The sequence below is a fragment of the Sinocyclocheilus anshuiensis genome, unplaced genomic scaffold (genome assembly GCF_001515605.1).
Source record: "Sinocyclocheilus anshuiensis isolate Anshui unplaced genomic scaffold, SAMN03320099.WGS_v1.1 scaffold914, whole genome shotgun sequence".
In the NCBI taxonomy this organism is placed as follows: Eukaryota; Metazoa; Chordata; class Actinopteri; order Cypriniformes; family Cyprinidae; genus Sinocyclocheilus; species Sinocyclocheilus anshuiensis.
Genome location: NW_015539870.1, coordinates 161,376 through 187,106, shown reverse-complemented (window position 1 = coordinate 187,106; position 25,731 = coordinate 161,376). Strand labels below are relative to the sequence as shown.

Below are 25,731 nucleotides of genomic sequence, written 5' to 3'. Positions count from 1 at the left end.
TTTTTGACTTGTCCCTTGTTTTCTTTATATATTAAAAAAAAAAAAAAAAAAAAAGCAGAAATGAAGGTTACGGTGAGGCACTCCTACAATGAGGAAATAGAGGGCCAATTTTTGGTGTATTTAAATACAGGAATTGAATGTCATCATAACATAACCCTATAACAACCTTGAAAATGATGAGAACAATTTTACAGCTCAAGTTCTAATAGAATTAATCTTTTTTTATAAAATTATATTTCATAAAATTACAAGCTGCACATTTTTTGTATTAAATCAAAGTAAGAGTGAGACACTGGGGCCAATTTAATAATGGAACTGTTGGATTTAAACTAATTAAAAATTTGCCATGACAATATAATGAAAACTCTAAAAACGACCTTAAAAATTTAACATCCCATACACTTACACTGTGACCCAGATTTTTGCGTTTGTAATGATTAGTCTAGATTAATTTTTGTGGTAGTCAACATTATGCCACAAATGCTGTCGATTGAGCTTAACTTTGTATTGAACCCGGAATATTCCTTTAAGGACAATCTCCAGCGTGACAGGATTAGATTTCCTCTCTAGATCATGAACATTTGGCCAGGCATACCACACCCCATTCAGCTTTAAACAAGATGTGTTTAACACATCCCCGCTCAATGCCCCCGGTGCACTATGGCTTAAAAAATGAACGAGAAAATAAATGGAGTGCCTCAACTTAACCGTCCAGAGCTTCTAGTGCACCCCTAGGCAATAAAGAAGTATTACCCTAGTGCGATTGTTTTATCATTATTTGACTTTTTCCACCATAATCAAATTCACAACGCAGGATAAAAATGTACATATTGAACTTTTGATACCCCATTTCTTGGATCACATTGTGTTTTTTGAGCCCAAAGCTTCACCTTCTCTTTTCCCAGACATATTGGCATGCGTCTGCGGTGTGGTCCCAACAGAACCTGGAGATGAATCATGTAACTGCAAGCATGCAAGAGCACTGTTTTATGATAAATATTACAATTCATAAATCATTGTTTCTCAGAAAAGCAAAAGAGTGAGGGGAGGGAGCACAGAGAGAGAGAGCGAGAACTGTAAAACATTTGGGGATCCGGCAAGAAAACAATGGAGGGTCACGCTCCCTGTGTGAGAGTGTAGATGGTGGTGAAAAGGGGGCTTCAGGTCAGGGAACCACCAGGGAGAGGGAGTGGAGGAAGAGTCTGTAGGAATGAAGGAGAATAATAGCGCAGACGGCACACATACACGCTCCATCTGTGCCATAAAGGCCCATAGAACCTCACTGTCATCTGCATATGGCAGCATGCATTGCAGCGTAAATTATGGTCGCTATGCATTCGCTGACCAGTGATAATCATCCCTCACCATTGCCAGCGATTCTGAACGATGGCAGCCAGAGGACAGTAAGGGCTGCAGTTGTTGAGGATACACTTGAGGGAGATAATATTCCAACACGAGGTTTGGTTTGAGCTAAATGATGAGAAATAAAAGATTGCAATGACAGTATTTACAATGCAGGTTTTCGCCACTGCCTCCCTCATAAAATCACAAGATGCTCTCACTTTGGGTTTAGGCTGGAATTTAGTTCAGTTCACAGTGTTTTTCTTTTTCGGTGCTACTCCGCACCACTCCTAAGGATGCATTTAGTGCCTAACAACATTTTTTTGTGTTTGAGAAATTATTTCATGGGTTGTCAACCTGAGGCTATAAATAGTAAGCAATGCCATTACGTCTGTAATCATTACAAACATCCCAGACTTGTCAAATTGCCTCAAAAAGGCATTTAACACTTGTCAAACTCTTACTCTGTGGAAACCATTTTCACTAATACTTGTTTGCCATCTAGTGGCCACTGAGGGACCTTTTTATGGAAAATGCTTTAAGAACACTAAAACAAGCACAGAACTTATATATAGGCATTTAATTGTCAATTGAAGTACAGAGAATTAATATCCGAGTATCCTGTGACACAAGCAGTCAGTGTCATGTTATGCTTCCATTGCTTTCGGTTCATAACTTCTTGCCTCTACTCCATGTCAATGTCACAGAGGGCCGGTGGCTGCTCTCTCTTGACCCAGGGCAGAGGGGCTGGGACATAAGGGTCGTAGGTCCAGTGCGGATACACCCTCTTATACAGGTTCATCAGCACTGTGTCCTGAGAGCGCAGCTGATTGTCAAATACACACTTCATGTGGCCATGAGTACCTGCGAAAGCACACAAACAGAAGTGAGTCATAACATACTTTGAGACAGTGGTACCTAACGTTCCACATTTTTTAAGAATGTACTTTTTCCTTTTTCTCCCTAATTTAAAACTAGACCAGCTAGTACATTTTGTTACAATTATTCAAAGTCCTTATATTTTCTGTATATTTTAAAGTCTGTATATTTTCTGCCCAGTTAAGGTTTAAACTAAAAAAAAAATAATTACCAATATTGTTTTAGCAATATTATTTATGAACAATACTGATTACTTTTGTATTTATTATGTGTTTATTTTTATTGCCATATCAGCATCTATGGCTATTTTCATGCCAAAATAAATGTATTTTAAAAGAAACAAATATATTTCAGGTTTATTTTCTTTTATTTCTGATTGTGATAATTATTTTATAATTAATAATAAAATTACTACTACTACTACTACTACTACAACTACTACTAATAATAAATATGCTTAAATACACAATTATTTTTGTAATTATTCTTAAAAAATATTATGACTTAATGATAATGATAGTTTTAATTAATAATTGTGGATTACAAATAATAAACCATTAATAAATGTTGAATATGGATTAAAATCTTTGAGCTGTCTTACTGTTCAAAACGATAATAAATGTTAAGTTCATTCAATGTTTTTCTCCATAATTAATATTTAGTTTTTACCTAATGCTTCCTTGATGTGTCCTCTTCGTCCCCATTTTGTACGTAGTTCTACTGGCTTAAACCACAGAATATCATCTGCAAAAGAGAAATGCTTTGTGTTGGACTCAATCATTGTTAGCATTCTACGCACACATCTAAAGGTAAACAGGAAATGACTAATGCCTTCCTTCTCACCTCTGTTGAAGAACATGTAACGGACCACAGCAGAGCGCCGATTGATTTTGAAAGGGTGTCCGCTCAGCACGATTCTTTTCAACACCACACGCTGAGGATCACAGCTCAAAAGAGTACCTGTGGCCACCAGGTCCTGCATACCTGTGGTAAAGGTAAAACAAAAAAGCTGTAGCACATGCTGCTGTACTGGTGAAGGCAGTTCTCTTTTTGAATTAAAATGTTTTGTATGATTCTCCCCACCATTGTCTCTCTGTTTGAAGACCAGAACACCGGTGGTAGGGAAAGTAATGGGAGCATAGACAGACATCACTGTAGGAGCATCAGGACGCAGAAACCGCTCCATCTTGTGTTTATCAGCTGAAAACAGAAAAAAAAAACTGATTTAATATCACTAAAGGCATTTATTTGGACTTAAACCTTTCAGATACATCATGTGAACAGACAAAAAAAAAAATTGTTTAAAACGATAGTTCACCCAAAAATAAAAAGTCTTGTTACTTTGAGCCTGACACATGACATGTTCAGACACAAATAGTCCTGGACTTGACACTCCTATAAAGAAAGACCTCTAAATATGAAGAATGTGATGATCTCTATAGGCTGTTATTACCAGAAGTGTGCTGTGAAAATATGGCTGAAGCTCTGAAGCGTCTGAAACCGCACTGAAACACCAGGTCTTCTTTAGACTTGATTGGTTCTGTGTTGCTCGGGTGCTGCCGCACCAACATATGCATCACTGACATCTGCAAAACAGACAATTATTTCAATACTGACTACAATTACTTGTGAAAGAATGCATTTAAACCAAACGGCAACATTCCGGTGAAGCCAACACGAAGTGACTAAAACTGCAATTCATCGACTGGCCGCTAGAGGCTGGCTCCAAAAGGGAGTCAGTCCCATAGACTCCCCATGTTAAAATGCCCAACTTTACAGCAGAAAAAAATATGTTTACAGCCTGGTACAAAAAATGATTTTGGTCTATATAGCTAATTCTGCCCTTCAGGACAACTGTGAGGGGGGTGAACTCATCTGTTTAAATTATATTAAGCCTTAAAGTTCTGCATAATTAAGGGCATGGCCACTTGAGTGACAGGTGGATTGCCACTGCTGTCACCACCGTCGAGCTAGGTGGGCGTGGTTTCAGCAACCAGCTCCCGCCTCTTTGCCCATTTTCGATTATCCATGAGTGACGCGCTGCCAAGATGGCGAAAACCGCTCTTCAGAAACCTACGGGTGACGTCACAGACACGACGTCCATGTTCTTATACAGTCTATGATTTAAACTGAGCAGTACTTCAAAACTGAAACATTGCTAGTAAATTTAACCCTTTGGGAAATTTTAATATTATAATATAAGTAATCCGTTATAAAAGTGTTTTCAAGAATCCTCTAAGCTGTAAGTACCTTCTGTTCATGTGGTAGCAGCGACACCAGAACTAATGGTTTGCCGGTTTGGAAGCTCTCCATTACTGAGGGAGGAACGTCCAAAATATGAAGTGTCACATACCAGCCTACCTGCAGGAATAAAAGGTGGACATTTCCAAATAAATTCCTAGGGTAAACAGTGAAACACCAACGTTTCTGGGACAAACCCACAATATCTGTTATATTTGTGAGAACTTTCTAACCAACACCCCTTTCACTCCCTTTCCCCCCCTACAAACCATTGCTCCTTCCTCCTCGTTAGCGACATCTGTTAGTATTCTGCGACGCATGCGCTCAAAGTTCTGGAACTGATAGATGCGCGAGTAGTCGAGAGGCAGATTCTCCAGGGGGTCCCATGGGGAGGAACGGAAACTCTTCAGACCTCTGAACTTCTGAAACCTGAACATACAGAACAGAGTAGTCAGCAGAGTAGGAACCTTGGCTGCTGAAAATTCAAGAAAAGAGTTATTTGAAATTGTATTAATACTTAACAATATTACTGTTTTATATATATATTTTTTTTTTTTAATTCATCATATCAACCAATTTTACTTGATATTTAATCATTTGTGCTTAATTAAACTATTTGTAACATTTAGATTACCTTTAACATCATCTAATACTCATTTAATCTTTAAAGACATTATTTTTTTTATATTTAATAACACATAGCAGATATCCAAATGATTATCCAAATTTTCATAGTAAACATTCAAATATTGTGATATTTTAATTCAATATTTATTTTACAAATATTTTAACCAAATAGTACTGAATTTTAATACTGGCTATAACATGAAAATTATTATTGGTTTATTGGTAATGGGTCATTTTTATATCCGCTCACCTCTAAAAGCACTGTATGGAAAATATCTCATTTATAACTAATTTTTGAGTTCCACGCACAAAACAAAAACATGAGTTGAAACAACATGAGGGCAAATAAAATAAGACAATTTAAATTTTTGTGTGAACTTTCCTTTTAAAGTTTCAAACAGGTGCATGGCTGGAACTGTCCTGGGTCTTACCGTGTCTTGGCTGGGACATCTAGGGGAGTGTCAAATTCATCAGGGAACATCTCATTAGCACGTGCCTCTCTGTATCTCCTCAGGCCTTCTCCCTCCTCGGCCTCATCCATGCCTTCGTCATACTTCTGATCGGCTCCGGTGCGTCCGGTGGAACTGATCTCCTCCTCCTCTTCTTCTTCTTCCCCGTCGTCATCGTCTCCTTCAGAAGCGCATTCAGACCCAGCATCCTTAGAGAGGAAGAAAAGCATGTAAAAACATTTCTCTAGACATACATCCATGTAGAGTCTAGCAAACCCAAACAAACCATGCCATTTCTTTGAAGTCCACTAAACAGACAGCCGAGTGACTGAGATGGGGAAAAGGACAAGACATACCGCTGGGGTGCATTAACCCCCCTGTGGGGTCAACCTGTAGAACAATCGCAGGAGCAGTAATAAAAATAATCTCTGTAATCATCTGTAGTACCACTTCCCTATTGTTAACATCTTGCATTGAAAAGTCTCCTTTGGTGTGCCCCAAGACTTCAAACGCATGCTAATTATGATTAATGAAAATAAATGGACCAGAGCTTCCATACATGTCAAGCTTCCCCTTGTTCTTTCAAGCCCAGCTGGTATAAATAAATGACCACCCCCTCCACAAGTCTCGACAGGAAGTTCTGTCCAAAGAGCAGGAAGACAGAAGGCTTCTCTCGGGACTCCCTCTCCAAACACTATTGTTGCGTGGAGATGCCTGGCACTAAGGCCAAGCAGCAGACATTGAGAAAACAAACAGTGCCTCTCCACCAGAGCACACAGTCACGTATGCACTGTTCCGCCCGCGCCGTGCCCATCCTTCGATTTTATTTAGACCTTCAATCATTATCGGGCAGTTAGATGCACTTGGGTTTAACCCGCTTTTGCCAAGCTCGCTCCTGATTGGTCACTTCCGCTGCCACCTCGCAGGCTGCCATAGCAACAAACATACATAAAACCTGCTTTCTTCCCAGGGTAGGAGGTGTAATTGTTCATAGAATAAAAAGAAACCTACAATCAGGCATGTGATCAGCTAAAGACAAAAAAAACATGCCCCCCCCCATCCCATGACTATACAATAATAATAACAAAATAAAAAAATTTCCCTTCAATTTACACAATTCATTTGGGTCATGCATATCAGGTCAAAAAAATCTGAAAATCTGTTTTAGTATGGGAAAAAAACATTTAAATCACATCCCTCATCTATATGCATGCTTGTTTACAGTTTCCGTGAAATTTATTTTGGCTGACCACCCTTAATAGTTTCCTGTTTCTAGGTATATGGTTATGGCAGAGGAAGTGCTCATCTAAAGGAAATGCTTCATCAAAAACCTGTGACTGGCCTGTGTCAAAATAACAAAAACTCACCTGAGATTCATTATCACCATCCATTTCATCTTCCATCATTCCATCTTCATCATCATCATCCCAGCTGTCAACATCATTATCCTCCTCCTCCTGCTCAGCATCATCAATGATCCATGTGGCCTGGTAGTCAGAGGTCCCCTTTGGTACCTTCATCACTCTCCTTTTCTTTCTGGCCTCTAAATATAAATATCAAAATATCAGTATTGTCCATAAAGAGATTCTAAATATAAATTTTTCTATCTATCCATTTAGGTCACTAGTATGCATGCCTACTGCTGTTGGTGGGTTGCACTGACCACAAATGAGATGTACTGCCACTAAAAAAAGATCTCACTCTGTGTTGAAAATCAATCAATTTTCCTGAGCTAAAAACAAATATTCTGGAGGAGAAAAGTTTTGTATATGAGTTGCAGCAGTGCATAATGCGTCATATCATGAACAAGATGAGAAGTTATCAATGCATGATCTGAACTCATTCAGAATGCCGTCAAATACATCCCTGTATGTGGGCCACTGATCACAAATGAAATGCATTGCCATTCTGTGTTGACAATCAATCAATTTTCCTGAGCTAAAAACAAATATTCTGGAGGAGAAAAGTTTTGTATATGAGTTGCAGCAGTGCATAATGCGTCATATCATGAACAAGATGAGAAGTTATCAATGCATGATCTGAACTCATTCAGAATGCCGTCAAATACATCCCTGTATGTGGGCAGACACAAATCATATAGAACAATGTACCACTCACACTAATATTAACTTCTCAGTCTTGCTGACACTTGACTAAATTATCTCACAAGAGATGGATCAGATGTATTCATTTCTATTGGTTGCCGCAACATTGCATTGCAGTCACTGGACACTAAAAAGATAAGACTTCCGGATTGATATCTGATTTGATGCTGTCAGTATGCAATATTTTATTATTATTATTATTATACAATTATAGTTTTTATGTTTTTGGCTTTTAGTTTAATTACATTTTTAAAAATTCTATTTTTTTTTTTTCAGTTTTAGTTTTTATTTATTTCCAGTAATGTTAGAGTTTCAACTTAAACTTATTTCAGTTAGTTGCAAAGGCAACATTTCTAATTTTCATTAAAAGATTTTCACCTAATATTTATATTTTATTTCAATTAACAAAATGTTTTCAATAGTTTTAATCAACAGTAATAAACCTGGTGTGAACAGGGTAGTACCTTCTGCCTCCTCCAGCTCTGCTTCTGTGGGCCATGTCTGCTCCCCATCCATGGGATCCACTTCTGCCTCCACCTGCAGGCTCTCCCTCTTCTCAGGGTCTGCTTTCATCAACACCCGAACATCCCCTTTCATATCTGCATCACCACCATCCTATAGGACACGTACAAGGAAAAATATATAACATCATAATCTTAATAAACAAACCATTAAACATCATACGATAAATCAAGTAGATACAACAAAAGATCGGTCTTCAGCATCGAGTAAGTAGTCAGTCCACAATGAAAGTGAAAATGTTACATGACAGCACAAAATCACAGGCATCCAGAACATTGATTTTTAAGAGTCATATGGACCAGGATTTTAGACCAACGAGTTTTCACTGTAGGATTTTATTCAGTGTTTCTCAAACATTTATATCAAATTTAAATTTAATTAAAAAAAATTGTGATTTCTAGACCTCAATAACTCATGTAAATTAATAAAATCTTAAAATACCATAGGCATTTGTATAATCAATATACTTTTTTCCTACTAAGCCCAGCTCTAAAATATCTCATCAAGTAGAAATTGTGAATAAATCACTTTTTAAAATTCTGATTATTAATTCTTCACACCAGTAATAATTAACACTTCTAATTATTCATTAACCCAATAATTAAGGGGACCGTTAATAATAAGGGCATCATTAAGCCTTCATTTTAAGGAGGAAGGGGGCTTCAAATATTGTTGTGGCCTTGGAGTCAAAAAGTTTGTGAACCACTGCTTTTATCGCTTGCTGCGCCTGTTAGGATATAGTGTTGAACTTGGAATTAATGAAGAGTGAATAATTGCATAAACAAATTGCACACTGATAAATTACAAATCATCTTACATGAAATGATGAACAAATAAATTACAATAAATCCTTATAAAATCTCTCAACAAAAACGTAGCCTCTAACCGTCATCTCTACATCTCGTCCTGGCTTCACAGGGCGAGGAGCTGCCGTCACTATGGGTAGAGGATCTGCAGGAGCATCGATCTGGCTGAGCTGAAAGTCTCCGTGACCCGTGATATGCACCAGCCTGTTGACTTGAAGAGGACAGCCTCGAATATATCCTGACACACTGAGGGTCCCTAACCCTGTGGCTGAGCCCCCTGTCCCATCCTGGCTGGTGTTCGGTATATATGTGGCTCTCTGAGCCAGCAGGTGTGAGCGGCGAGAGCGGAAGCCCAGCCGTCTCTGTTTCTGTACTGACAGGTGCCTCAGCAATAACGTGGCATCCTGCTCGCTGTCTACAGGGAAGAGATGCGGTTCTGGGAAAAAAGACTCTACCAAACGGGAGAGCGCTCTCCGAGACTCGGTGCGTTTCTTCACCGCTAGATCAGCCACTCCCTGACACACTAGTGCTGCAGGGTAAAGAGGAAGAAGAATTGATTCTGGTTGGTCAATTGTGACATTCTATTAAATATCTGTCCATAATGACTGCTAAACTCTATAAACGATCTTACCATGACTTGGCAAGCCCTGGGTAAAGAGACAGGACAGGCAGTAGTCTCCATAGCTGTCCCAACCTTCAGTTGACTCCAACACAAACACCAAACTGTCTGCAATCTTTGCCACATCCAGGAGTGAATGCAAGTCAGCTGGAATGAGTCAAAACAAGATAGCCCCAAAAAGTATGTACCTTCTTAAGCCACACACACTTGAAATATAGAGAAAAACATAACAGAAAATATAACACAGATATTTATAAAAAATAATAAAATTCTATCCTAAATTCTTTGCCTAAATTAAAATACAACAATTATTTAAAACAAAATTTATCTTTAGATTTGCTAAAGACATTTAACAGTGTAATTAAACTATAACAAGACAACAACAAAGGTTATCTAAATTTAAAAATAGGGGAGACAAGCATGCACAATTAGGAGAACACTGAACAATATTGACTGAAACCATCAAATGAAATATAAATAAATAATCTCTAATATCAGCCGATAACTAATTTAGTATCAGTATAGTGTATATTATATATAGTATCTCTATATTGTGCATCCCTAAACACAAGCACACTTTTCAGGCAAATCATTTCACAAAAATGTTAGTAAGTTCATACATCTACCATTCAAAAGTTTGAGGGCAGCAAGTTTTTTTTGGGGGGGGGGGAAATTATTACTAAAAATAATTTCTTAACATTGATAATAATAAGAAATGTTTCTTGAGCACCCAATAAGCATATTAGAATGATTTCTGTCGTGGCACTGAAGACTCCATCCTGGCTGGTGTTCGGTATATATGTGGCTCTCTGAGCCAGCAGGTGTGAGCGGCGAGAGCGGAAGCCCAGCCGTCTCTGTTTCTGTACTGACAGGTGCCTCAGCAATAACGTGGCATCCTGCTCGCTGTCTACAGGGAAGAGATGCGGTTCTGGGAAAAAAGACTCTACCAAACGGGAGAGCGCTCTCCGAGACTCGGTGCGTTTCTTCACCGCTAGATCAGCCACTCCCTGACACACTAGTGCTGCAGGGTAAAGAGGAAGAAGAATTGATTCTGGTTGGTCAATTGTGACATTCTATTAAATATCTGTCCATAATGACTGCTAAACTCTATAAACGATCTTACCATGACTTGGCAAGCCCTGGGTAAAGAGACAGGACAGGCAGTAGTCTCCATAGCTGTCCCAACCTTCAGTTGACTCCAACACAAACACCAAACTGTCTGCAATCTTTGCCACATCCAGGAGTGAATGCAAGTCAGCTGGAATGAGTCAAAACAAGATAGCCCCAAAAAGTATGTACCTTCTTAAGCCACACACACTTGAAATATAGAGAAAAACATAACAGAAAATATAACACAGATATTTATAAAAAATAATAAAATTCTATCCTAAATTCTTTGCCTAAATTAAAATACAACAATTATTTAAAACAAAATTTATCTTTAGATTTGCTAAAGACATTTAACAGTGTAATTAAACTATAACAAGACAACAACAAAGGTTATCTAAATTTAAAAATAGGGGAGACAAGCATGCACAATTAGGAGAACACTGAACAATATTGACTGAAACCATCAAATGAAATATAAATAAATAATCTCTAATATCAGCCGATAACTAATTTAGTATCAGTATAGTGTATATTATATATAGTATCTCTATATTGTGCATCCCTAAACACAAGCACACTTTTCAGGCAAATCATTTCACAAAAATGTTAGTAAGTTCATACATCTACCATTCAAAAGTTTGAGGGCAGCAAGTTTTTTTTGGGGGGGGGGAAATTATTACTAAAAATAATTTCTTAACATTGATAATAATAAGAAATGTTTCTTGAGCACCCAATAAGCATATTAGAATGATTTCTGTCGTGGCACTGAAGACTGGAGTAAAAGCAGTATAGTGTCAGACGTTAGAAATTCCACTGTGCATCATTTGCATTTATTTACCTGTGTCTGGCCTGTAGAAAATGAATCTCTGTTTAAAGCGGGGGAGAACAAGACCAAAACTGTCCTTGGCCCCAGTGACTCCTTGATCTTCATGCACGACACCACCAGCTCCTTCACCTCTCAGTATTTTTGTGACAGCTCCAGCATCCACTCCTGAGTGAAGGGCTATGACTGCCACAAGATGAGGGGGGCCATCCCTGCTGCCCAGTTTCCTTTTCTCTGTCAGCACCTGCCATCATCATCAACACCCAAAAAGAGATGAGTAAGTCAGCTAATGACCAGTCTGTAAACCCTGTAGAAGACTATAATGTTTACTTTACCGAGTCTTTTTTGTTGCGCCGCAGCTGGTTGGCTTTGTTTCTGCGGTCCATTTTCCTCACCTCTCTTCTCTGTTTCTTGGAGAGAGCCATGACAGCAACCCTACCTAATTTGATTAGGAGTCATGTTTACTTTGTTGCACTTTACATTTTAATACACTTCATAATGATTACGGCACAGAATTGATCAGCACATCACATGATTTATTGTCATACTTAAAAAAAACACTGTAAACCAGACTAAGATGGTTTGCTGGTCTCTCAGCCTGGTCAGGCTTGTTTTCTAGAGGCTTTGGCACTTCTGAGCTGCCCAGGCTGAGAGACCAGCTTAAATCAGTTAAGACCATCAAGCATCTTAGGCTGGCAAAAGCTGTTTTTGTCAGCAGGGGTAAAGTTAAACGTATAAATTGCATGCATAGAAAACCTTTAATATAAAGTCTCATTGATCACTTCTCGGGTCTTTAAACACGTGTTCAGCCAGACAGGCACTGCCCACGAGAAGGATCGCGCGTGTGTATTTATTAATAAACTCATCAGACATACCCTTGTTCTCCCGTCCGATCTCGCCTTTAGTTCGGTGTTTTCCATGCTTGTGCTGTTTGTTTTTCTGTTTATAAGCTCCAGGCCTGTGCGCCTGCTGCTGCTCGCCTCCTGCAGCCATTTTCTGTCATGCCGCACATGTAAACTTTAATGACGTCATATCCACGCGCCGACTTTCCTTCTGCAGAATCGCCACTGAGTAATAAAGTGCGCGCGTGCCACCTACTGTTGATCAGCCGCATCGTCCTCCCATAGATACAAGGGACGCAGGGCTGTTCATCTTTTTTTTTATACGATTCACCAACATCTCTAGTGAATCTCATGGCTATTATCATTTTTAATCCCAAAAATGTATTTTAAAGGAGATGAAGCCTATTTTTAGCATTATTAAATTATTTTTATAACAATGCAATAATGTGGGGGGAAAACATTACTGTTTTTGTTTGTTAATATATGTTTTTTATTAATATGAAATCTTACAAATATTATATTATACAGGATATGTCTAGCTTTTTTTATTTCTTAATAGACAAACATAGATGCACACATGTTATTTACAGCATTAAATATGTCTGCAAGCTGTCAGAGCTGTGGTGCAGTGGGTAGTGCACAATTTCATGCACATGCTGGTTTGAATCCAGCATCCTGATCCCTTCTTTATTCTCATTCCATTGCCCTAAAAATAAAAGGCACAAAACCCTGTAAAAAAAAAAAAAAAGACTGTGAGCTGGATTTTACAGTACATGTACATCCCCTTTTTTCTCAGGAAATCCTGGGAGGTATAAAGCGCACATTAATTTCTCATTACCATCAATGCAGGACAGCTTGTCTCATGTTTTTTTTTTTGTTCTTGATCAATTTAATTTCAGCATGGTTTCTGATTGAATCATGCTCTTGAGTTGTATTATTTTATATAAAAACCATAAAACAAGAAAACAAATGATGTGTCCTCCATTCATAGCCATAGCCATTTTAAAAACAGATTAATTTACTTCGTAAATCGTAAATCATTCCTAGCACACAAAAAAATAGATATTATCTAAACATATGACAAACACCGAGAGTTCATGCAAAGTGTATTTATTAAGTGGGATGTCAAACGGGTCATTTAGTCCCTAGAGAATTTCTTTACTGTTTTATGTTGAATCACTATAACACACCAGTGTCTCTATAATGACATCAACAGGATGAAGCATGGCTCTTTAAATTCCATTCATAAAACAGGCTTCATAAGTCTCAAACCCCTCTGTTAGCCTGGATACAGTGACAGCATCCTGCGTTCTCATTGGCTGAGAGACACGGCTGCTTCAGAACCAACCCAGAGCGCTAGTTCTCTGCTCTGTTTACCAATTGGTTTGCAGGCTTGTTGACATCACTGTAATGATTTTGCCCAGGGATCAGCTTTAACCTCTTAGTGATCCATAACAATGATGATTACCAATGTTAAGCAATACCAAGAAAACCTACAGCTCATGTAAATTTTTAGGTTTAAACTGTGATAAAATATGTAAGTGAATAAGCCCGAGATTATGTTTACAACAGAGGCCAGCTGTAATCCTTTTCATCTGATTTTTATGACTTCTGCTCTGCTTGTCCTAGTTATCTTCAAGTCCATCTGTGTGAGTGCTGGTGGGTTTTCAAACTTCATACTTCAGACACACAGAAAAAAATCATCAGGAACATTTACATTTTTTGAGAAGACATCAGCAGCAGCAGCATCATGGTGTTTTGGCATTTGTTAGTTCTTTACAGCGTCAGTTTAGAATATAGGAGTCTCATAATCATCATAACTGGTAAATCTCCAACATATTTCCATGATTCTAACATATGTTAAGATGATAACTTCATGTGATGCACTTTTTAAAATGTATTACTCAAGAAATTCCAACAATCACAATGCTGAAATTGCATTGCTGCGCTTCATTACATTTTCCTCTGATTTCATCTGTGTTTACCTTTACAGAACTGCTGCAATTAAAATTACAATGGATTAGAGTGGGATATCTTAATATTTCTTTTAAAAAATAATAATGTATGTCCATGACAGAGCTTAGGCTTTCCTCATAGTTTCTGGCAGCCCCAGCAAACAAAGTCTTAAATATTGATAAATTACATTTTTATTTGTATAGCTGTTTATTATGGGGGGTTTAATGCTCTCTCTTGGGGCCGGTGGGAGTTTCCCACATTTGGAGGCCGGAACTGGCGTTCCAGGAACCAGGACGAGAGGAGGAGGGCAGCATCGGTCCAATTCTTTTTAGCGAATCGGTTCGCTTCATGAACCGGTTAAAAAAAAAAAAACACTACGCGTCATTACGATTTCGTGGTAAAATACATTTTAGTAAAATGTCACTGTTTATCACTATGTTTAATTTTGTATTCGTTACATGCATGTTTGTTTCCTTTAATTAACTAAAATATCGAGCGACGTACCATTGCTATAGTTAAAAATAAGCGACTTAAGTTCATGAGTGTAAAGTAGAAAAACCTGTGCAGATACTTTAACGTTGCTTGAAAACACTATTAAAACGTACTGTATATAAAAATATGTAACGTTAATATTAAAAGGCCCACAACCTTGTGTTTTAGCCAGCTTTTAGGGAATAAATAATAAAAAAAAAAGAAACTTTAGTATAATATTTCACACCCTGGCTGGATTCTCGCTTATACGAATCGGCTCGAGCGAGTTATTAAGAAGATTCGGTTCAAAATAATGATTCCACGGCGAATCGGACATCACTAGAGGAGGGCAGAGAGGGAAAAATCACAGCCACCACCACAACATGATCATCACCCCACAGCCCAAACACACTGGTGTAAAAAAAAACAACAGTCTTGCGCATTTCGGACCGAATCTGCGGTGTGGTCTCGCCGTCGGTGTGTAAACGGAGCGTGTTTAGCTCTGTTTTTAAGCCGTCAGGGAGTGGATCTGTCTCGGTCGCCATCTTTAGCAGCAGCAGTAGTAACGTTAGCCCGGGAGAGTGAAGAGCTGCTGGGCCACCGTTAACCAGCACCGGGCTGGAGGAGGTTCTCCAGCGGACACTCATGCTTGACAGCGATCGATAAGTTTGTTGGGACTGATTTGGGGTCGGTAGGCGTGTTTTCTGTCCACTGGGTTTGTTGTTGTTGTGGTCGGAGGAGTTTTCTCGGGCTGGCTGCTCATCCTGGCCTATTGGGAGGGTAAGTGAGCTGTTAGCTCAGGGCTGTCCAAACTCGGTCCTGGAGGGCCGGTGTCCTGCAGAGTTTAGCTCCAACCCTAATTAAACACACCTGAACCAGCTAATCAAGCTCTTACTAGGCATAGAAACTTCCAGTCAGGTGTGTTGAGACAAGTTGGAGCTAAACTCTGCAGGACACCGGGCCTCCAGGACCGAGTTTGGACAGCCCTGTGTTAGCTCTTCTGCTAACTTAAGTTCATGTCAAAATAAACACTTTTTGCTTTTTTTAACACAACAGAATAATTTAAGTAAACGTTTGCCTGTTTATTGTAGTCCATTCCAGTGAATTAACATAAAAAACGCAACTGTTGTGTTGATCTAAGTTTATTAGTTTCCACCCAAGTCATGGGTTTTGACTGTAGAAGTTTGGCTGCAGGTGAGGAAACTGTTAACAGATCATCTTCATATTAATCATATAGAAATGCTGGGATTTTAGCTCTGGGGTGTGTGATCTGTGTGTAATATGGATGTCACTTTGTGTATATTGTCCATTATGATTATTTATGTCATATATATTAAGATGTGTTGATTCATTGTGATCTTAAATACTTAAGAACATGCTGTTCCTGTAAAGTGCAGTTGATCATCCAGGCTTTGTAGACTTTGCTTATGTATCTGTGTAAACAGCAGTTTAATTAGATGTATTTGTACAGTTGAGATGTACAGACTGAATGATCATGATGGATGGACCTACTGTTTACATTTGGAAATTTCCATGATGGCTTTCTGTCAATGGGATGCTGCCTTTATTGTTATAGATCAGTTGACTCATAACTGGCTCTTAGACATTATCATTGCTTTATTGCTTCTGCTGGTGTTGTATAGTATTTCCTGCTGTCCTACCTGTATATTGATGCTCGAATGCTGAGTTTGCCCTGCCACAGTGGAAATGGCTGCTCTGATTGTAATGCATTGAAGCTCTGCTGCATTTGTTTATGGCTTTGCATTGCTCATAAACATGCAAACTGGTGGTATGAGAACTAGAGGCTGAATAGTGCCTCTGTTGTTGAGAGACACTGCCTGCTTTCTCCACCGTGATTGTCTTTCTCTGACCTCATTGCTGCCTCTTAAATCTGGGCCTCTGTTTTCTCTCCGCACAGCATCCGTTACACTGAGCCCTCGGGGTCTCCACTCCCTCATCCATCTGATATCAGACCTCTGATTATCATTGATGTCATCAAGTGACTAACACAAGTTTGGACTATCAGTTTTGATGCGTTCCATGCATCCCTCTCTCTTGCAGGATAATAATTGATTCAAATATCCCTAATGTATAGCTGTTCTCGCACAGTGAGATCTACGGTGTTGTGCTGACCAGCTTTGAATTTTTGTCCTCCTTGATTATTATTTAATTTATTATTAGTTTTTTTAATTAAATGATTAATTAATGTTTTATTATTGCTTGCCCAGTCGTTCAGACATTAACCATTGTTTGGGCTACACACACACATATACACAAAACAAATAATGTTTCAAAGGAATATATTTGTTTTGTATTATAATAATTAAATATTATAATCAGATATTATAATATAAGAAATCGGGTTTTGTATTAATATAGCTGAAATTGTTAGTCATAATATTTGCTTTTATTTATTCATTTATTTATTTCTATTTGTTATTATTATTATTAATATTGCTGTCCCAGAAGTTTAGATTTGTACTTGCACTAACAATATTTTACTGAAACATCACAAAAAAGGATATTGTATATTTTTTTATATATAGTTTATATTTGTCACCAAGGAATATATTTGTTTTTATTTTAATACTGAAATATTAGGCTATAATCAGATATTACAATATAATTAATTGAGTTTCATATGAATATAACTGAAGTTGTTAGTTGTAATATTTACATTCATTTATTTATATTTGTTTGTTTGTAATAGTAATGATAATAATAATTATTATTATTGCTGATCCAGTAGTGTAGGTTTGTACTTGTGCTGACAATATTTTCACTAGGGCCATCACAAAAAAAGATTAACTTTTAAACATTTTATATTTGTCACAAAGAAATATTTTTGTTTATTATTATTATTATTATGAAATGTTATATAACTGAAATTGTTAGTCATAGTACTTGCAGCAGTTGAACACTGAATTCTGATGAATTGTTTTGTCATGTGTTCAACATTGTTATCATTTGGCCTGTTCCATGGAAGTATATCATAAAGATGCGTGTGTTTTTTTGTTTTTTGCTTATTGTTATAGAAGTTAAAGTTATAGAAGAAACAATAATTATAAACACACTTTTTACAGGGATTTTTTTTTACAGGGATTAAACAATAATACCAGATATTTAGCAGCTAGAATGGTCTGTTAAATAATGCCCATGGTACTGTTTTCAAATGAAATGATCTCCACAGGTGCAGCTAGGACACAGGGCCTAATCACTCGCAAGGTCATACTTAGTGTTTATAAATACAAAGCGGTACAGCGCGGGCACGGGACAGCATCTCTAAAGCTCTGCCCATGGAGAAGGACTGGGTCAGAGTTGTGCTGCTGTTTGTCTGGCAAATGAAGGGAACTCCCTTCTCCGACAGAGGAGTTTCCTAGACATTCCTCCTAATCTGAATTTAAAGGATGTTGTGATGCTTGTTTAAGGAGAGGGGTAAGTTGTTTGATATCCTGACAAATTCTTTCAGGCCTTTTCGTAACTGGACAGTGTTTGTGGACCGAGTTATTTGGTGTAGGACAGTAATAGGAACACCTACAGTGTGAAAACTTGACTGAAATAATGATTTGATAATATTGTACATAAGCTGGGTTTTTGGACAGATCGAACTATTTCCTTGTGTCTTACATGTTTGCGGTGGCAGTTACAGTTCTGTTTTTCAGCTTTTCGCACATTCCTGAATAGCAACTCAGCATTTCTCCATTTGTGTGGCTCAGCTTTGCGTTGACTTTAGTAGTTTTGTTTAAACTTGTCAGTTCGTTGGAAAATGAGATAAAGTCTGAAGGAAATGAGTGAAGGAGTTAAGAATGTTGATGTTGACTATATGAGCTGATTAGCACTGAAATTGTTGATGGGAGATTTGGAGTGCCATTAGCACATGAGCTGAGTGACCAGGAAATAGAGAAACTGCGAGAAAGAAAGCGACATCATGTAGGCAGTTCCTGCCCTGCTGTTGTGTCGTCCTGTCCTGCCACATTCCTTCTGTGTGTGTCTGTTGAATGGCATGATGGGGTGTCATCTCTTTCTGTCTTTCAAAGTCCTGCCCTAACAGTCTGTGTCACATGCTAAGCATCTGGCAGTTAGCATGATTGCTTTGCATCTCTGCTTTTTTAAATTCCATGTAAATGAATTTGAATTGAGGTAGAAAATGGGATGCAGAACAGTCAATTTAATGTAATTTAAAAAAAACTAGAATTAAATTGGAATGAACAAGCGTTCATTTAAAAGAACATCATTTACATATGAAAAACTCAATATGTACACTAACATTCAAAAGTTTTGGGTCAGTAAGATTTAAAAAAAAAAATACTTTAATTCAGTATAATGCGTTAAATTGATCAAACACGACAGTAAAGACTTTTATATTGTTACAAAATATTTCTATTTAAAATAAATTATTTTCATCAAAGTATCCTGAAAAAATGCATCACGTTTTCTACAAAATATTAAGCAACACAACTGTTTTCAACCTTGAAAATAATAATAAATGTTTCATGAGCACTAAATCAGCATATTGTAATGATTTCTGAAGGGTCATGTGACACTGTAGACTGGAGTAATGATGCTGAAAATTCAGCTTTGCCATCAGAGGAATAACTTGTATTTTAAAATATTTTAAATTGTTATAAATTAACCCCAAACATTTGAGCTGTAGTGCAAATATGTATATATTTCTAAATATTATTTTAAAGTAATGCTTTTTCATTCCATTTTGAATTTCAATATCTAAAACAAAATATATGTAAATATATAAAGTTGTTTACATGGCTTCAAATCAAAGTTATCATCTCAAATAAAGGATCTCAGTTTTCAAAATGAATCCCAAGGATGTGCCACCCAGGCTCACGTGATCATAAACATTTTTATTACTTCCTTAAAGTGATCAAAGCTAGGGCTGGGTATCGAGTTTGATACTTTTTAGGCACCGACCGAATTGCCTCGATACCATCGAGTATCGAAAAACGTCTCGTCGTTCGGTACCAAATTTCGATATCTAAGGGGTTAATCTCATCAGCGTCAGTGAGCCAATAAAGGCCCGGGTATACTTCACTTTCCGCGTTCCGTTCCGTTCCGTCTCGCGCTCAGCCGTGTCCGCACAGCTTTCAAAGTATACTCAACCGCGGATGAGTGCAGACGGACGAGCACAACACAGGCGCAGTTTGACTTGCGTTCTGTCTCAACTTTCACCTCGCGCATGCGCTGTTGTGCGCGGACCGTCCGCGCGGTCTCAAAAAATTGCCTGCACGCGGACGGGGTGCACGGCTGTCCGCGAGCCCTCCTGATGACGAAAATGACGTAATGTGGACGCGGACGGCTGAAGTATACTTTGGTATGGGAAGCCAAGTTCAGGAACCGGTATCGAAGTCAAGGTATCGGTATCGGTATCGATATCGAACATTTTTGAACGATACCCAGCCCTAATCATCGCATGTACCTTCATGCTTTTTGGAGGGCTTATTTACATTACTATTACACTTTACAAAATACATAAGTGCTTATTGGTAATATAAATATATTTAAATTCAAATTCAAACAACCTTTCAAAACCCCTGACACCCTAAATAGTGCTTGATTTGGCCCACTGTAAGCGTTTTCTAGATAAAGTTAGTGTGTCTGCATCTATAGTGCTCATTCTTGTGTAAAGGTGAACGGGATGGTGTGGTTCAAGTGGGTTGATTGGTGTGTGTGTGTGTGTGTGTGTGTGTGTGTGTGGGCAGAGTGACTGTGAGGCAGCTGGTGTGGTGGGAGGCTGGTCTTGTGACTGAGACATCTGCCCTGAGCTCTCAGCATTGTGTCTGTGCAGCCGATCATCTGAGCAGCACTGAGGGGGGAGCAGTGGCCCGAACCCAACCAGCTCCAGCAACAAACAAAGTACTATTTTAATATGAGGTCATTCCTATGTGGCTAAAGTTTGATGGTTCACAGTGGGAATGAAAGGCTGCTTGCATAACTATGACAACATTGGTATTAATGAGAGTGTTAAAGTTAAATTTGGTGTTATCAACTAACTTACAGGAATACTTCACCCAATCATTGAAATGTACTTACCTTCATTATTTTCCAAACCTTGATGACTTGAAGATGTTTAATTAAAAAAAAAAAAAAGAGAGAAAGTTTCAGTGTTTTTTATGTGTTAATGCTAATATCTCAGTGTGGTTTAAAAGACACTATATTCACTAATGATATTGATTTGACTGCACTCACTCTATCGGATGAGAACAGAACTTGAACTGAATTAAGCTGAATGATGACACTATTGTCTTCTGTAGAGCTGCTTTACAGTCTAAATGAATTTGTTCAATAATTAATTAATTTTGCAACATCCACATCATTTAAACACTCATTTAAACTCACTTAATTTTGCACTGAAAAACAAGGCAAAAATACTGAGGAAAAACATTACCTTTTTGCAGCATGATCAGAAGGTACAGAAATGTTTGTGTTTTTTATTAAAAGGTAATGGAAATCTGTTGAAGTTGTATTTTTAAAGATTGAACCATGCTTATACAAGACATTTACATTTAGAGAACATATTGATGTATTGTGTTCCATTCAATTTATTCCACAAATTTTCTCTACTTGGTCTTAAAAAGTCTGTTAAAAACCCTGTTATAGCTGAATTGAACTTATTTTGTAGCTGATAAACTTTACACAGTTATTGAACTGAACTCAATTAACAACTGAACTGACTTAAGCTGAATAATGATATTTTTTAGAGCTTCTTTAATGCAAAATTTGGATTTGTCTCATATTTGAAGAAGTTTGCTTCAGTGACTATTTTCCTGTTTATTACTTTGATGTTGCTTTGAAACAATCTGTATTAGGGATGCACCGATACCACTTTTTCCAGTACTCGCCCGGTACCGATACCAATATTTTTATTGCATTTGTACATTTTTTAAATATTGGGTACAGAAACCAAAAGAGTATGTATAATGTTAGTTGGTTAACTTCATTTATCAAATAGATACAGTCAAACCAAAATTTATTCAGACACCTTCAACATTTCTCACATTATCACAGTTTATTCGCTATAGTTTAGAAAATGGTAATAAAATATGACAAGAACTCAATTCAGTCAGAACAAATTCAGCTTGATAATGTTAGATAACTTTGATAGAAAGGTATGTAATAGATTACAATCAACCAAAAATTAGACAGCTGTTAGTATGACATTATTTACACAACTATCAATACTTAGTCGGGCAGCCCTTAGCCTTAATGACAGCCTGTAGTCTCCTGGGCATGCTGTCACCCAGCTTCATGCAAACCTCAACTTCAATGTTTTTTCCCAGACTTGTCAGTTCGTTGTTCATATCAGTTCGTATTCTACCTGAATAATTTTTGGTCCCAAATTTGTATCAATTTTGTTGTCGGTGTTTCTTTGTCTGAATATGGCGCTTATCACATGCTGTGTGGTATCGGCGTTTGGTATCGGGGCATTTTAACGAGTACGAGTACAGGAGCTCAGTATCGGGCCCGATAAATCCCTAATCTGTATAGTGTAATGCACTATATAAATAAAAGTGGTTTGACTTGGATTTTGGACCCCATCGACTTCCACTGCATGGACACATACCGTTCAAAATAAGTTTTATATGTGTTCCGCAAGATTTGAAACAACATGAGGGTAAGTAAATGATGGTGACCTATCCCTTTAAGTACTGACATATTAGTATGTGATGTCCATTATGTGCATCCCAATCCAATCTCATGTATGAGTCGACCACTCCTAGTCTAAAACCAACGTATATAATGAGTCTGTTTTATGATGATGATGGCATACTCAGTTTTAAGTGTAGATTTTAGCTGTTCACTCTGCCCTGTGTGTCAGTCCTGAAGTCTGGCTAACCATGGACAAGGTGACATAGTTATGCAAACTCCCAGGGTTTGCATTTGGAATAGTGACGGATGTTAGTAACTGTGATGCAGTGGAGCTGAAGAAATTCTTTACAAGGTGTGTCTATCTGGAATGATTCAGTTCAGACGCGTACAGCTGTGGACCAGGTGTCATGATGTCTCTCATTATATCGCTCTGTCAGTTAGTCATTCATGCACGTAAGCAGATAAACATCGATCGAGAGTGTATTCTGAGAGGACAGCCTCTTGGCCATTGGCTCAGAGATGCTGTTGCCATGGAAACTGATGTGCTATTTGTTGCTGGGCTTCAGATGGGAGCCGTTGCTGGAAGCAATCCCTCTCCTGAGTTTTGGCCAGAGTGTGCTTGACTGCTCTGACGCTTAAGCCCCGTTCACACTACAAGCGACACGCAACAGCAAAGCGACACCATCCCATTCATTTCAATGGAGAGCTGGTGATTTCCGGCGACACGAGCGATAGCAAGCGACAGCGACCGTTGGCGACCGGATGGGGCGTGTCAAGCGACGCGACAAAGTTCAGAATCCTTCAACTTTATGCAAATGAAGAGCGACTTTAGGGAGCGACAGCCAATAGGAAAGAAGACGGTAGAGCTCATGTGATCGTTCTCCTCTCAGCGCCGTAGATAAACATACGCAATGGAAGAAAGTAGGCTCTGTTTCTCATTCATTTTTGTTTGTATGTACGGATTTAATTTAGATTTAGATTATATTTAGTATTTTGCCTCCAAAATGTTTGTACTTAGCGGCAAGAAACCTGATTCGCTGTCAAGGCAACCAGTATTGAGAACGCCCACTAGCAACCTCATCGCCAGCCCCTGACAAAAGTCGCTGCTAGTGTGAACGGGGCTTTATTAACAACATCCTCTCACCAATAAACCACCCCACCTGCATCACATGAAGTTGGATGTTTCTACCTCTTTTATATACATCATAATCATCTTTAACAGACATATTTATTTCCATTTTTAAATTATGATTTACTTGAGGCTTTTAAACAAAACGAATTAAAGTACTCGATTAATCAAGTTTCTTCCCAATACCTTGTGTGTGTGTACACTACCAATCAAAAGTTTGGGGTTGGTAAGGTATTTTTAAATTGATTTTTTTTTTATCAGTGATTATCAAAATACAGTAAAACAGTAATGTTTTGAAATATTATTACAATTTAAAATAACTGTTTCATATTTTGATATATTTTATGCTTAATTTCCAGCAGCAATTACTCCAGTCTTCAGTGTCACATGATCCTTCAAAAATCAGTCTAATATGCTGATTTGGTGTCAAGAAACATTTCTTATTATCATAATTGTTTCATAATTGTTTCTTATTATCATAAAAACCGTTGTGCTGCTTAATATTTTTGTGGAAATCATTATACATTTTTTATGATTTTGATCAACAGAAAGTTCAAAAGAACAGTATTTATTTCAAAAAATAAAAATTTAGATCAATTTAATGCATCCTTGCTGAATAAAATTATAAATTTCTTTAAAAACACACATACACACATACATACACACATACACACATACATACACACATATATATACATACACACATATACATACATACACACATATACATACATACACACACACATATACATACATACACACATATACATACATACATATATACATACATACATGCATATATACACATTTATGAAATATATTTTAATAGAACATGTTCATATTGCATTGTATTGTATGATAATATATAAGATATATATAAAAATGTCTTGTGGAGACTTGTCAGGGTGTGAATCAGAACCATTAAATCAGTTTTGCGTTTTGAATTGATTAATTGAGACGACACTGAAAGTGAAAAGGAATGATTTGGTCGGCTGTTTTGGGGATGGCTTGACATATTCATTGGACAGAATGATTTTAAACCGAACAGCAGGCTGGATGAGGAAGCAGAGGGCTGTGGAGTCATTCTGGAGTTTGACTCTCTCTCTGTGTTTGTAAGATTGGGAGAGCCATTGATGTTATGACTGCAGCTCCTGGCTGTCTCCTGCACACTTCATCTCTCCCACTCTCTGAAGCTCAAAAGAGGAACTCACTGACCACAGCTGCTCTAATGTGCAAACCCGATGCATCAGCCCGGGGTATTTTGCTGCAAACAGCAGTTTGAGCATGTGGTTTCTCATAGAGTTGTCTTGTGAAGAGAACTTTTATGATTCCTCCTTTCTGTTAAGTCATAATTCATAGCACAGGAGTGTGGATGTGTACATATACAATGGAATGGAGTACAAACGTCTTAACCACTTAAGCTCGGCGCGTTTTTTGGTATTTTCGCCTAAATTTAACATACTCAAATTCAAATGTTTACCCTGCACACATACAATGGAGGAAATGAAAAAAAATGGTTTCATTGTAAAGAAAACCCTTTGAACTACAAAATATGAGTGTAATTCTTTATAAATAACATTATATACTTTTCAAATATTACTATAAACACAAAAAAAACATAGGCGCTTTTGGAGTTTTAAAACTAAGTATTTTTTTGAAAATCTGTAATTCAGGTTCTATTAGGCACAACTCTCTGCAATTTACTTTGTTTGATGCCACTAGATGCCAAAAAGTACCAGAAAAAATAATATTTCAAATAACAGCTTCTAAACAGGAGTTACTACATTATTTGTGAAGCGAGTCAGAATGTCTATCTCTGCATCGAAATGTGTCATTGTGAGTTTCCTTTGCAAAAACAGGCTTTATAAAACACATTAACCCCACAATCCTACATTACTCTGTGCCACAAGCACTTTAATTGATTATTAATTGAATTATGTTTCATTTTTATGTTTTTCTAAGTAGTAATATACAAAATGGCACAAGCGAATTGGACCAAATTTCACATATTGTGTTATTCTACAATCAGTTGAATTATTTCAGGATGCACAAGACTGTCTACATTATGAAATATATCTGGTCTATCACATTCTAACATAGAATCCATATCCTCCAGCTTTATATCATTCCATTTATGTGCATTCTGTATTGGGATACTGCTTCACAGCATCTCTCACCTCATCAGTTGACTCACTCCTGTATCCAG

At 37.6% G+C, this 25,731-nt stretch overlaps 2 protein-coding genes across 4 annotated transcripts in view; one reads left to right on the top strand and one right to left on the bottom strand.

The window, feature by feature from the left end:
• Positions 1 to 1,919: 1,919 nt before the first annotated feature.
• LOC107685058 (pre-rRNA-processing protein TSR1 homolog) lies at positions 1,920 to 12,587 on the bottom strand. 3 transcript variants are annotated; one of them, XM_016481505.1, is made up of 16 exons: positions 12,398 to 12,587; positions 11,858 to 11,961; positions 11,538 to 11,766; positions 10,713 to 10,847; positions 10,369 to 10,610; positions 9,051 to 9,257; positions 8,107 to 8,257; positions 6,905 to 7,080; positions 5,520 to 5,746; positions 4,731 to 4,890; positions 4,471 to 4,581; positions 3,674 to 3,806; positions 3,304 to 3,420; positions 3,064 to 3,204; positions 2,890 to 2,964; positions 1,920 to 2,205 (listed from the first exon to the last, which is right to left on the bottom strand). In XM_016481505.1, the coding sequence occupies exons 1-16, from the start codon at positions 12,513 to 12,515 to the stop codon at positions 2,027 to 2,029; spliced, it is 2,505 nt and encodes an 834-aa protein (XP_016336991.1). In that variant the 5' UTR covers positions 12,516 to 12,587; the 3' UTR covers positions 1,920 to 2,026. The 3 variants fall into 3 exon arrangements, with proteins under 3 accessions (XP_016336991.1, XP_016336992.1, XP_016336993.1); XM_016481506.1 differs by having other exon boundaries at positions 9,051 to 9,279; positions 10,391 to 10,610; XM_016481507.1 differs by lacking the exon at positions 10,369 to 10,610 and having other exon boundaries at positions 9,051 to 9,499.
• Positions 12,588 to 15,110: 2,523 nt separating this feature from the next.
• LOC107685056 (serine/threonine-protein kinase TAO1-like) overlaps positions 15,111 to 25,731 on the top strand; it is a 23,356-nt gene continuing 12,735 nt past the window's right edge. The window contains exon 1 of the mRNA XM_016481504.1: positions 15,111 to 15,571. The gene's annotated coding sequence lies outside the window, so the exon portion shown is untranslated. The remainder of the gene's footprint in view (positions 15,572 to 25,731) is intronic.